This window comes from Diabrotica virgifera, chromosome 3, assembly GCF_917563875.1.
Source record: "Diabrotica virgifera virgifera chromosome 3, PGI_DIABVI_V3a".
Classification (NCBI taxonomy): Eukaryota; Metazoa; Arthropoda; class Insecta; order Coleoptera; family Chrysomelidae; genus Diabrotica; species Diabrotica virgifera.
The window spans coordinates 123,811,179-123,826,541 of record NC_065445.1 but is presented as its reverse complement, the minus strand read 5'-3'; the positions used below and the strand labels follow the sequence as shown (position 1 = coordinate 123,826,541).

The 15,363-nt window shown below is 33.6% G+C and overlaps 1 protein-coding gene across 1 annotated transcript in view; it reads right to left on the bottom strand.

The window, feature by feature from the left end:
• LOC126881298 (protein big brother-like) overlaps positions 1-15,363 on the bottom strand; it is a 337,029-nt gene that overhangs the window by 299,429 nt on the left and 22,237 nt on the right. The window contains exon 2 of the mRNA XM_050645497.1: positions 8,694-8,882. Within this exon, the coding sequence (XP_050501454.1) occupies positions 8,694-8,882 (189 nt within the window). The remainder of the gene's footprint in view (positions 1-8,693; positions 8,883-15,363) is intronic.

The window sequence follows — 15,363 nt, the reverse complement described above, 5'->3', positions numbered from 1 at the left end:
TCCAAAACTAATGAGAATAAATAAGGACTAAGCACCGAGCCTTGGTGCAATCCTACTTTCACCTGAAATTTATCAGTCTCTCCCACACCTGTCCTAACACTAGTCGTTACTCCCTTATACATATCTCTCACAATCTTTACATATTCGCCAGGGACTCCTTTCTTATTGAGTGCCCACCACAGAATCTCTCGAGGAACTCTATCATATGCTTTCTCAAGGTCGATGAATACCATATGAGCGTTGGTCTCTTTATTCCTGTATTTTCCATCAATTGCCTTACAATGAAAATTGCATCTGTTGTTGATCTGCCCTGCATAAAGCCAAATTGATTATCGGATATTTCGGTTTCTTCACGTATCCGTCTATCAATTACTTTCTCCCATATTTTCATGGTGTGACAAAGTAGTTTTATAGCTCTGTAGTTTGTGCATTGTTGTATGTCTCCCTTGTTTTTGTAGACAGGTACTAATATACTGCTTCTCCATTCGTCTGGCATTTGTCAAACTTCCATAATTCTATTAAATAGACCTGCTAGCCACCTTATTCCTGTCTCTCCCAATGCTCTCCATACTTCCCCAGGAATATCATCTGGTCCTACCGCTCTTCCTTTCTTTATTTTTTGAAACGCTTGAGCCACTTCCCCGTTTGTTATTCTGGTAACCATTGCTGTTACTGTCTCCGTTAACTCCACAGGCTGTTAACAACATGAACCTATATAAGACCTTAATAAGACCTGTTGTTACATATGGGATGGAAACAACGACGATTAACGAGAAAGAGAAAAATAGGCTTCTGAAATTTGAAAGAAAAATAATGAGAACAATACTGGGCCACAATGTAAGAAAAGAAGTAGAAATAAGAATGATAACAAACGCCGAAATTGAAGAAAAATTAAAGAGAGAAAATATGGCCAGATAGAAAAAATCAAACCAACGCGAATACGGGACATTTAGGTGTCCCGAGAGACTTTTTCGGGACCCCGGGACAAATCGTTAAAAAACGGGACAATCCCGTTTTTACGGGACGTTTGGTCACCCTATTCTATAGGTATGTATGTAGTTGTATTTATCTGCAGTTTTAATATCCATTCTATTATGTAGGTACATTTTTGAAACGAATCTCGGAAATTGAAGAATAATAATTTTCGTATTCAAGAATAATAATTCTCGTATTCACTTTTCTCGGTTTTATTTTTATTCGGTAAATAAATTCTACGCTGCTTAATGGTAGGGGAGCCCAAGCGGGGATTTTTGCAGTTACTCGTACGCGTCAGATTATCATATGGGGAGAAACCTGGTACCCTGCAGATGTACTTCTACCATATATTGGCTCTTAACACAAGGAAGTTCGTTATAAGGGGGGCCCGAAAAAAAATCTATCCTTAAAAATACTCGAAATTGTAAGATTAAGATAAGGTAATTTAAGTAGATGCACAAGAGTGTATATTTCAAAAATCTGACGATTTGAGCGGGGCAAGGAAATGGGTGAGTCAAAAAGTTTTACAAAAAAAGCGATTATTTCACGAAATGAACGTCAGATCCAAAAACTAAAAAATACGCCTTCAATATTTTTCAAAAATCTATCGATTGGTACTAAACATGACCCCCACGGAGAGGGGTCGGGGGTAAATTTAAAATTTTAAATACAAACCTTGCGATATTTCGCAAAATAACATCAGATCGAAAAACTGCAAAATACACTTTTAAAATGTTTTCGAAAAATCTATCGAATAGATAGATTCTCCACCACACAAAGGTGTGGTGGAGGGTTACTTTAAAATCTTAAATGGGACCCCCAATTTATTATTGCAGATTTGGATTCTTTACGTAAAAATAAGCAACTTTTATTCTAGACATTTTTTCGAATTATGGATAAATGGCGGTATAATCGGAAAAAAACCATTGTTGGAAATGGAAAATTAAATTAAAAAATGGAAAGTCCTCACTAAAATGGAAAATTTTACTTAAGTTTTTTCGGTTTTAAGACCTAATAATCACAACCGAATAGGTCCTCATAACGCTCGAGTGACTGCAAATTTAGCATACTTTGCTCCCCTACCATAATGAACTTTGTTCTGGTTATCCTAGTATAAGCTTCGCTTAAATATGGATGAATAAAAACTAAGGCTAAGACTCCACGGGCGACAAATTTACGCTAGCAGTAGCCGTAAAACGAACTTAAGGTTCCGCGGAACGGAATAGGAATAGCCGAACTGAACCGACTACGCACAAGTCCTGTGGTCGGTTCAGTTCGGCTATTCCTATTCCGTTCCGCGGAACCTTAAGTTCGTTTTACGGCTACTGCTACCGTAAATTTGTCGGCCGTGGAGCCTTAGCCTAAAAGAGTCCTCTGTGGATGTTGAAACCACAAGCGAGACTTCGATAAACTGAAAGAACCAAACACATATCATTGAACTAAACCAAACTTATATTAAAAGAAGAAAACGAAACACAGATGTCAAGAAATTGAAGAATGTGAAGCTACATATACGACAATTTCAATACTTTCAGAAAGATTAAAAAAAATATAGAATAGCGTAAATGACCGTCACGCGTACGCGTCCACTGCTGAACATGAGACTCGCTCAGCTCTTTCCACCTCGTCTGTTTTGTCGTTTTGTAAGGCTTGTCTTGGCATCTCCATATCCATACCATAGTTTTATCTGACTGCACTGCAGCATTTGACTTCTGCGATTTATTGCTGTTAAAATTTTACACCAAATCAACTATAGGTCATGTTAAATATAGCCGAGGATTAATTAAACGTATTATGGACATAAAGTTAAGAGCAAAAAAAAAACGGGAAAACTTACGTCTTTGGTCTGGTCGACGCCGGGCCCCTTACATCGCAGGGCCCCGGTAAAATGTACCGGCTGTACCGTCCTCTCGGCGGCCCTGGTAGGTACTTTTTCTAGTACATATTATTATCTTATGTATTACTTTTCATTCGATATTCGATAATTATCTATTACCGTAGTATTACAATAAATTGTACTCTGTTTTTACTTAATTTCTTCTATCTAGATGAGCTTATAAGTACCTACATATTCTTGTGGATTATTTTTCAGTTTAATTTATGAGTTAATTTTTAATAAGGTAATTTTTATATCTAAATAAGTATGTAGTAGTATCTAAATAAGTAGTAACCCTACCTTCTCTCTACAAAAATTTAAACGGAATTTCGAAATACCAAATTACTTATACATACCAAATTTATTGTCGAAATAAGAAATAAAAGACAAAGACGCTACCTAATCAAATTCCTAAATTTCTAAGAAAAGCTAATCCCCATTGGCTGCTTTCCTCTTTGGTATTTTAAAATTCTAAATTCTATTGTTAACATAAAGTAAAGTCGCATTTGCATAATTTGGGATTTCGAAATAAGAAAAGGACAGGATGAAGGATGCTTCCTTGTCTAACCTTGCTGTATGCAAGTATGCAACCCGTCATATCATTCGGAATCCGAAAATTGTTCGCGGAGCGAAGAATCCTGAACATGTTCAGGATAAGATTACGTTGACGCCGGCGCATTGGAAACTCATCCCGAACTTACTCTGAATACGTTCGGGTTGTACAGCGCGAACACTGCTAATGCTCTTGTCCATCGGCTGACAGATAGTTTGGCAACGCATCCCGCCCAATTTCATTTTATCGACGCGATTTTTTTAATAGCGTCTGTTGTTTTTGTTCTATGACGTATTTCTTCATTTGAGATTCGGTCTCTAGAGACATCCAACATCTGGCGCTTCTTAGCCCTCCGAGTCACGCGAATCTTGTTTATTACCTTTTTTACGAGTGTTTATGTTTCCGTTTCCAAAGTCAGTACAGGTATATGGTCAAAGATTTTTCTTTTGAAGCATATAAGTAGGTCCGATTTAAAGTTTAATTTACCAAATGCTAGCGCTGCCCAGGTTAATCCTATGTGAAAGGGAATCACTAGTTGGGGTAAATTTTCACATCCAATGACGTCTGAATAAGATTACATGTATATGTATACATCTTTCGTTAAACAAAAAATAAGTATAAAACAAAAAATATCTCGACAGCGGTACCTCAAGGAATGTCTAAAGAAAATATATACAAAATTCCAGGTGGGTCAGTCAAGTAGTTTTTGAGTTACAATATCTACCGCCTTTGAAAAAAAGCAGCTTTGAGGAAATATATCGTCAATTTTTATTTTTAATTTCTTTTTTGTCTGTCAAGTAGTAAAGTGATGCACACCGGAATATGTTTTGGGTAGGTATGAAGGTAGAAAGGTAGGAAGATAGTGTTCAATATCCCTACCTTCGACTCGCTTTGCAGCAGGGTCGCGTCAGCACGCCTAAACGTAGTGAGAAACGGTCAACAGCTGTTCTCATTCTCTTTTGTAAATTACTCCGTGATTCAAAAACATATTCTGGTGTGCATCACTTTACGATCACTTTACGCGTTTTCCTCAAAACTGCTTTTTTCAAAGGCTCTAGACATTGTAACTCAAAAACTACTTTTACGATTTGACAGACAAAAAAGAAATTGAAAATAAAAGTTGACAATACTTTAAATGCTTTTTCCTCAAAACTGCTTTTTTCAAAGGCTGTAGACATTGTAACTCAAAAACTACTTGGCCGAGCCACCTGCAATTTTGTACCTATACCTATATTTTCTTTAGACATTCCTTGAGGTAACGCTGTTGAGATATATTTTGTTTTATGCTTATTTCTTGTTTAACAATAATAAATATGCTGATTTTCACCCTTTTTGCAAAAAAAGTTCGTTGTTTTGACTTCTGAGTGATATCAAAAAGTCAAAACTAAAACACGATAAAACTAAAAAAACTCGACAGCGTTACCTCGAAAAACCCATACGCAAATAATCTTTTTGAATTTTTTATTTACCATGAGCCAATGATGAGTTCTGATGTCCACCGCAAAATTCATTATAGTTAAGGTGTCTTCAAAAATTTGCCACCGTTGGCTTATTTTTCAATATTTTTCCTTGATCTTTTTTTGAATAATCTATGAATTGTACTGAATATGCCTATTTAATTTAAAAATAAAATAATTCTACCATACTTTAAAAAAAATGTATTTAAAATATTGATTTCAACCCCTACGCCCCCCCCCCCCCCCCCCGCTTAAGGATAGCTATGACACGATTTTGATAGGCAACCCATGCAATCGTATTTGTTTAGGTATGAAATTTAATCAAAAAAAGTGTTTCATCCGGAAAGCAGATGGGTGCAGATCGACCTATCGGATCTTATAGGAGATTATAAAGATTAGGTCCTAAACATAATAAAATAAATTTAGGAGATATGACACCAAAGTGTTTCAAATTCGTTCGGTTCTGCGCATGACGTCAATACGTGACTAGTTAGCGGCGCCAATTTGAAATAACCTATGGATAACATGAAGAGTGGAAGCATTCTGGTAACAAAATTACGGATTATTTATGATAAATTTCTTTTTACAAAACGTAGTGATAAAGTAATGGATATGAACTATTGTGAATTATGGATTTATTGAAGATAAAATAGGCAAATGTGCACTTAAAATAGTGATGTTTTCATTAAAATTATTATCACACTAACGTAATTATCACATTCACTGAATACAATGAGAAAAACCTTATTAATACCTACTAAATTTCAATACTTTTCGTTATTAAAAAGGTTTTTCGCATCTACATCAGTCCCGTCTTTGAGAGGATGTGGAATCTTTATTTTCGTTAGAGGTTTGGTCGTCACATCTGTAACTTGTTCTGCAGTGGAAATTTGTGTGAAGGCTTTTTAATTTGATCACAATTTCTTAGGTTATATCTTCCTGTTTCCATATCTACCGATTCTTTTATGGTCATCTCCACCATTCTGTGGGATTATTTCAGTATCGATCTCATTTTGTTCTAATTGAGAAATAGCTATATAATGATGGTCATTTTTAGAAGTATTTTCTATAAGGAGGTATTGTAGAGGCAATTAAACTCGTTTCTGACAACCAGTTTTTCCAAATGTTTAACCTGTTATATAAATAGCAGAAACACAACAAAAAATGACAAAAATGTCGGGATCGTCAAGTATTGACGTCACTTGACATTTGACAGGAGCTGCGTGGTGTCAAATCTTCGGTTTTAATATAGCATGGTCCTTTTAATTTGACGTTTTCCATTAATGTTTTTTGGTCCTTGAACATCTGCTGTATTATCGAATATTTCAAATGTCGCATCGTTTACCAGAAATTTTCGAACGGATAAAATGAATACAGAAATACCAAATTTGATAGTCCACACACACATATAAACATTAACTACAAGATGTAAGGATGCACTTTTTGGCCATAAAAATAGTAAGAACAGTTTTGTGGCATATGTGACGGATGGTTGGGGTGCACTATAAAGAGCGGCACCTCAAAAGTGAATCTTGTGTATAGTAAAAGCTCATGTTTATTGTATCTGTGCCATACTTTGTCTTCACAAATCGTCATAAAATCGGTTTATGATGCACCAGGCGCCTATTTAGCTCAGAATTCGCCCGACTAGATTTCATAGTCGGATGAAAATAATCAGCGGTTAGACTTAACAATTCTGTTTATTTTAATCGTCTCATTATACAACATATATACAGGGTGTTAATGTGTTTTACTTTTTTTTAACAAATGAACTTCTTAAATTTGCTTTCATTATAAAACAGAAGTTTTCCGAAGAAAAGTCAACTTTAATGTTTGATAGATTTAATTCACAATGAAATATCAATTGCTGTAAAACTAAACACATAAACGCCTGGCCCAGACACTACAAAAACTTCATAGTCAAACACTTATAAAACAGACTAAGTTTTCAATCCAATGGCATATAAAACAACATAATGCTATTCCACATCCCACCAGACTGAAAACAATGGGAACCTTCTCTGGTTACACCTCCGAGGCTTCTACAATTTGCAAGCCATAACGAATGATGAGACTAAGGAAGATGAGGGAATTTTACAATTTATAATTCACGTCCCATCTGCTCAGCGCAGTAAAGTTCCAACGAGAATGGTTACCTTCGTACTTCAATCAGAGTAAACATGTAAATCAAAAATGAATAACCATTTTCAATTTCGTTGCAAAACAAAAATACAGCCGCAGCATATTCTAGTCCAATCAGAGAGTGCAGCAAGCACCTCTACCGGTTTCGAAACTTATTAGTCTCTCATCAGGAGGCACATATGCTGCTCTCTCTGATTCAACGAAAACAAACCCCGGCGTGCAGTCACGGATCATAGATGCCCTAGCGGCAACTGCTAGTTTGTTTTGGTTGGATCAGAGTATCAGAGAGAGCAGCATATGTGCCTCCTGATGAGAGACTAATAAGTTTCGAAACCGGTAGAGGTGCTTGCTGCACTCTCTGATTGGACTAGAATATGGTGCGGCTGTATTTTCGTTTTGCAACGAAATTGAAAATGGTTATTCATTTTTGATTTACATGTTTACTCTGATTGGAGTACGAAGGGAACCATTCTCGTTGGAACTTTACCGCGCTGAGCAGATGGGACGTGAATTATAAATTGTAAAATTCCCTCATCTTCCTTAGTCTCAGCATCCGTTATGGCTTGCAAATTGTAGAAGCCTCGGAGGTGTAACCAGAGAAGGTTCCTATTGTTTTCAGTCTGGTGTGATGTGGAATAGGATTATGTTGTTTTATATGCCATTGGATTGAAAACTTAGTCTTTTGCTAGCAGTTGCCGCTAGGGCATCTATGCCATTTCGTTCGTTGCAATCCGTGACTGCACGCCGGGGTTTGTTTTGGTTGGATCAGAGAGAGCAGCATATGTGCCTCCTGATGAGAGACTAATAAGTTTCGAAACCGGTAGAGGTGCTTGCTGCACTCTCTGATTGGACTAGAATATGGTGCGGCTGTATTTTCGTTTTGCAACGAAATTGAAAATGGTCATTCATTTTTGACTTATGAAACAGTTCAGGTAAAACAACATCATTTTTTTTTAAATTACGAAAAAATTATTTTAAAGCTGTGGCCAAAATTCTGGAAACTTTACAAAAATTTTAGTTTTGTTAGCAGCATTCATCTCGATAAAACTTGTTGCCATTCTATGCTAAAAACCTTAGGAAACTTTGTGAACTAAAGTGATGATGACGAAATGAAAATTGCATTATTGAATAAGGAAAATGCATTTTCCGAAATGCATTTAAATTGAAACATGATAAATTTGTAATTCGGAAATAATTGACATAAATGAGTCCAATGTTACTACTCGGAGGTTTTTGGGTTCGCTGAATGGGAATATCATGACGACTATGGTCTCATCGGTGCCTGGGAGACACCATAATATTGAACTCATTTATCTCAATTATTTCCCAATTACCTACAAATTTATCATTTTTTAACACTTCGAAATGCATTTCGGAAAATGCATTTTCCTTACCACATCATGTAGATATAAAACAGGAATAACAAGAATTAAGAAAATTAAATTGACTACCTACTGTGATAAAAAAAATAATAAAACAAATAATTATTAATTTCACTAAGATTTAAGAGGAGCTATTATTGATTATAGTAAAGGGCAAAAAAGCACATTTTTTATGGAATATAGATAAACTCCGAGAAACAGACATAAAATATAAAAAGAATAAACGAAATGCATGCATATTCATTAATCTTACATCCAGCATTTAATCGCGGCATTGATAAATACATATTATTATAACGCAAACTTACCTTTCCAGGTTCTTTGTCAAAGTCGCATTCTTTATCTGCCATATACCCCGATGTGGGGGGTGCGAAAACCAGTTGAAGATTGGTACCGGTAGCAGCAAAAGCTATTTCTGTGTGGCCTTCTCTGCAGGCATTTTGAAAACGGACCATGCGTTCTTCCTGCGGTCGATCTCTGTAACCGGTATACCGGACCTTGAAAAAATAAACATTTTCTAATACCATTTTAGGATTTCACTGGGAATGAGAATAAATAATATGACAACAAATCAAGAAATAATATTGTACCTAATATGATTGTGTGACGTTATCCAGAACTACACGACGAAGCAAATACAAAAATATAAGACCCTAAGCCCTAGAGGTATGGACGAACATGACGAAAAGATACATAGACGAGGCAAGAAACATTGCAATGTTTAAAAAGAAAAATCAAGTCAATTCTAGACCAGATATGGTAGTACCTATATCAGGTTATGCTATCCAATTAAATTTTGAATCTTCCAGAAGATGATATGAGTAGGTGTAAATGAAATAGCAAACTTTTTCCTGAAATCCACCTTAATGTTTAATGGGAAGCAAAATACGTATTACGTAGCAAAAATTGCGTTACGTAATAGTTAAACGTCCATTACAGTGCGTTACGTAGGGGGGGAGGGGGTGGGTCAAAAATCTTCAAAAATCGCGTTACGTAATACTTGAACGCTCCCTAAAGGATCATGTTAAATATGTAAGTACTTTTCTACAAGGTGTATGTAGGTGGTCATACGCACACTCTTTATGTAGGTGGTCATACGCACAGCATACGGGGTGTTTCACTGGGAAACGAAAATACCGAATTGTAAATAGAGATGCGGTTCTAGATATCCCTACCACATTTATTGCCCTGTGACGAGTTTCTAACTGAGGCCGGCCCTGCCCCTAGCAGTCACAAACAACGGGGCCACGTCATTGACGAGTAATTTCTCCGCTAATTCCCGATGATGGGCGGAGACATGTCTCAGGCATTCGAAATGTTCTCGAAGCAGAGCCGTATCTATATAAGCGGAGGATTTTTAAGCAGAGGGCAGTCAGTTAATATTTTACCATCGCGTGAATTATTGTAACGTGGCGATCGGGTTATTGAAATGTATATATTTTTTAAAGTAGATAAATAATATTTGTAAATGAATTAAATAAGTTAGAAAGTGTAACATAAATTAGATATTGTTGTAAACTTAAGTGTTAAATTGTAAATGTTATAAATTAATCAATTTCAAGTAAGTCTTTTATTTATTTAATAATAATTAAACGTCAATTCGCGTAACAGCCCCACCGATTTTTATAATGGAGTTACAGGGAATTTTATCGATTTTGCCCATTTATTTCTGAATCCATAACTTAGAAATATCTTGTATATTTTTTTGATATTTGGTACACACAATATGTCTTATTTAGAACCCAAACGACCCAACTACTAATCACAAGAAAAATCCAGGTCAGGATTAACAAAAAAAATATAAAGTTTCTTGTGATTAGGAAGTTAGTCGTTCCAATGTAGTTTAATAATTTATTATTAAAACTTAATAATACCTTCTTTTTATCTCAGAGCTCTTAAAAATTTCAATATATTTTCAAAATTAAAGTCACTAAATTGTATGCGCAAAAAATTGAAGCTAACCATTAAACTTATTTTTTGTACTCTTTTCAAATATGCTAACGGATTTTGAAAATTTCTGTATAGGTACAGGGTGTAGTTTCAAGGTGACAATGAATTTTTATTTTTTTGTTAATCCGGACCTGGATTTTTTTTGTAATTAGTAGTTGGGTGCATGGTTTGGTTTATAAATGTAACAGATGTGTACCATTATTTAAAAAAAAATCCACAAGGCGGTTCTAAAGTTATGGATCCAGAAACAAATGGGCAAAATCGATAAACCACCCTGTAACTCGGTTATAAAAATCGGTGGGGCAACAAATATAGCATATCTAGAACTGCCTCAGTGAGCTCTATTCACCATTCAAGTATTTCCGTCTCCCAATGAAACACCCTGTATAAGTGTCTGTTAAAAGTTTTCTGAAAACGCAACAGACGTTTAGTCAAATATTAGTAAAACCAACGGTAAAACGTAATAATTTGGGCAATTTAAAAAAAATTAATAATAATTAAAAACTGAAATAAAATTGAGGAATTAAAATCAGGAACTTACAAAACTCATATTACACAACAATAATTAATATTCATAATGAAAGGTTACAAATTTTAAATACATATAACTTAAGAGCCTACAGTAGCGCGTCATCAATATAACTTCGAGAGATAGTATCATACCTTTTTTCGTAAGGTCTGCGAAACTTTGGCAACAGTGGCAATATTTGACATTATCCAAGATCAATATTTATAAACATAAATCAAAATGGGTGAAAATATTATGTTAACATAGGTATTTTCACGAAATAATAATAAAACAATAATATATATCTAATAATTTCGTTGTGAAGCGAAACAAGAGCCGTCTTATTTTATTTAGTCCATAGAGCGCCAAAAGCACTCTAACTAGTTTCAACCCTTTTTTAATAGAACTTTAAGGCTATGGGCACATAATTCGCAAATATTTTACGTGTATCCCTACTTTTTCTGTCTTTACACGGCAAATTACGTGTAGTAAAATTCACACTGGTATGGATATGTAAACATTACTAGAATGTCATTCTACTTGAAAATGTCATCATTCATTTAAAGAGATGGCTTTTGAATGTTCTTGGATAACTGTTATTTTTATAATTGCAAATTATTAATTCAGTTAATAAATGTGATAATTTTTTCACTAACTATGTATTCAGTGATTGTAATAATTTATTTGTACAACAAAAACTATTACTCAATCGAGAAAAGAGGAAAAGTGTTAAAGTGATTTTTTAATAATATATTGTTCTTATGGAACGCTTACAATTTTGAACATCTTTAACAACAAAATACTTGGATCACAGTATTATCCTGATGTATTCTCTGCTTGAATCTTCCACAAATAATACAGAATAATAACTTTTTTTTAAATTCACGTCTTAAATCAATTATTTATCAAATACACTATATATCAATAATATTTAATCAATAACTCAAAATATTGCCGATGCAATGTCAAATATTTAAAATTGTCACTGATTGTCAGTGTCTGACTGACAATATAATATGCTGACAATATTATATTCGGCTGAGTGCGTTGTAAGACAAAGATAGATTTGGAAAATCTTACCTCGGCATTGTGTTAATTTTGTTCGAATCCTGAAAAAACCAATTAATATTTTTGAAAAATTTAAACGCAGAATGAAAAACTAAATTATGACCGAGGGCCGAAAGTCCCTTAGAATAAATAAAAAGTTTATTTTGAATGAGATATTTGAAATTAAAAATCACACTAAATTTTCTCTTAGTTTTTCACCCCTGTAACTTATTAAAATAAACATTATAGAAGTTCCCAGGGACTTTCGGCCCTCGCTAATAACGTAATCTTTCATTCTGCGTTTAAATTTTTCAAAAATACTTATTAGTTTTCTCAGGATTCGAAAAAAATGAATCCCCATTTGAATAGCATTGCAGCCAAAAATACGTACCGATCCTCTTAAATGAACTTTTTCCATTCTTTAAAACTATTAATAATATTTTTAGAATAAAATATCCTCCTAAAATTTTATACAGTGAGCACGTAAAGGTTGAAATAAATTCATTTTCTCGAGAATGGACGATTTTGGAAAAAAATCCCGAAACAGGTCGATTTTTATTTTTAAATTGCGACTTTTTGGCATATATATCATACTAGTGACGTCACCCATCTGGGCGTCATGACGTCATTGATGATTTTTTTAAATGAGAATAGGGGTCGTGTGATAGCTCATTTGAAAGGTAATTCAATTCTCTATTCAGTAATATAAACATCAACATAATTATTTATACAGGGTGTCCAAAAAAAATTTTTTGGATTCAATTTGTTGATATAAAAAAAAGAATGTATGTAATTTATTTAATTCAAAATACATTTTACTGCTCTCAGAAAACAGAAAAAAAATGTTTATTTGAAAAATAATCATGGCTTTACGCTTAAATTAAATGTTTAAACTTGTCACGAGGCTTGTGGGTGGCTGCTTTAATATTGAACTTAATCAAAAAAAATATTTATTTGCCAAATAAACATTTTTTCCTGTTTTCTGATAGCAGTAAAATGTATTTTGAATTAAATAAATTACACACATTCTTCTTTTTATGTCAATAAATTTAATAAAAAAAAAAATTTTGGACACCCTTTATAAATATGTAATTAGTATGTTAATGTTTATATTACTGAATAGAGAATTGAATTACCTTTCAAATGAGCCATCACACGATCCCTATTTTCATTTAAAAAAATCATCGATATGTGTATATGCCAAAAAGTCGTAATTTAAAAATAAAAATTTACCTGTTTCAGGATTTTTCTCCAAAATCGTCCATTCTCGATAAAATGAATTTATTCCAACCTTTACGTGCTCACTGTATACTCGCATTAGAATTCGAAATATTTTTACGTAAATATACTTACGTAAAAATAAAACTCACAATTAACAATAATCTATTTTTTCAAATAGTTCCACAATTTAATTCTATTAGATATTCTATTACACAACAATATAAAAAAATAATTATAAATATTATGGATCAACACTAACGAATTATTAAAATAATACACTACTGCACTGAACAGACAGATACCTATGGATACAGTTACACTTAAAAATCTGACGCAGGTTTGTCAAAATGACAGTGACTATTTCTCTATGTTGACTAATCAGTTATTTAGTTAAAAATATGTTCGATTTCTTGTTAGATAAAAAGTTTTGGTAGTTAAAATTCCAATATGAGACAAAATCTAGGCATGGGATAAAAAAGTTAATTTGAAGAAAGTGTATTTTTTGTTCTTCTTAATGGCGGTACAGGCTCGTTTTTTTAATATTGTATTTAGTTATAGAGTAATTTCCACATACTAACATATTTCTCAAATTTAATTCTGTACCGCCATTCTTTACTATATTACGAATATGTGTGCCAAATATCTCGACAAAATATTCAAAATTAAAGCCGCAATCTTTGAACGCGTTTTCCGTTTTGATGATGTAGCATCTTAAAAGAAAAACAAAAGAAGCCAGAAAAGTATTGGGATAAATACAATGGCAAGGCAATGAAAACGCTTTGTGTGAGTTTTGCTACAAGAATAACATGGATAATGGAACATACTGTTGTATAATTTTTATGGGAAAATTTTAGAAAATGAATTTATATCAGAGACCACGAGATCATAGATTTTCATCGCCCTGTATATGACCAAAAATTGTAAATATTATAATTTAGTTAGTAAACAGTGTTTTCGCGGAAAGTGAAATCGTTAAGGTGGTTTGTTAATGGGTCTCGGAACGGACTCAAACAATGGTGCGGGAAGAGTAGAAAGTACATTTTATTTCGCTTTGGAATGAACAATGACGTTTTATAAATGTTTCTTAGAAGGATAGGCAGTAAACAAATGTATTGAGTTTAGAATATAAGGTTTTTTGTTTAGCATTTTGAAACAACGAAAAGTAATTTGGTATCTCCTAGGATTTAACAAAATGGAAAAGTTGTATACAAAATAAATGGGTTATTAAGAAATGAAAATATGGATGTAGTGGGTAGAGAGGATGTTTGTGATTGGCGGAGAAAGATGGATGGAAGGGATGAGTGTCGAGTCTGAGTTTGAGGAGAGAAAAAATGGCCACTGGGTAATGAATATCTGGAGAGTACAGTCCAGTTTTTTAAAAAGTGAGAAGTCGGTGTAAAGTGGTGAAATTGGCCTTTGCGAGCAGATCGTGGTGAAACGAAATCGTTGACCGAGTTGAGAAGGTAATTTTCCTTGTGTCCGAGGAGATTCCTGTTTTCTGTCTAGAACGAGTAGCCGGTGGGTATCAATTTGCACAAGATATCGAACAGAGAGAAAACTGAATAGAGATTTCGAGCGAGTCCCGTTGTTTGTTTGTTGGTGAAGCAATTTGGACGAGATGGACCTTTCGCTACATCCTAGGAGCACGTGTGGGAGAATCGAGGACTACGCAATCCAGGAAGAATGAGTAAAGAAGAAATAAAAGGTTAGTCAGAATTTTTGTGAAACGGAGAGAGTTTGTTTTATATCCACAATCCACACCATATTTGTTTATTTTTGTATTGAGTAGTTCTATAGCATAATTTAGTCATTCCAAAATTTAAAGAAGAATTAAGTAATCAATTCCAAAGGAGAAAAGTAAAGTTTAGTATTTTTCGTAAGAATAGTCTAACGAATTATTTAAATAAAATTTTTGTTAAAACAAAGGAGATAGGTATCAGAATTAAAGCTTAATTTATTAGATGAGAAATAGTTGCAACAGAAGTAAATTTTAGTATAATTTTTAAATCTTATATTTTATGGTATATTGGATAAATAAAAAATATTTATAACATTTATATGACATCGAGTGTGTTTAATTTCCCTGTTTTGTCCCTGGATGAAGTAAGCAACTAGAGATATCTAGAAGCCACAAACCGAAGGTAAGGCATTAAAATTAAAATAGCCCTGAGAATAAAATTTATTAGAAAATTTAATTTAATTTTGGTTTTGTTGTACATAAGTAATAATTAAAATAATTAAGTAATTAATCA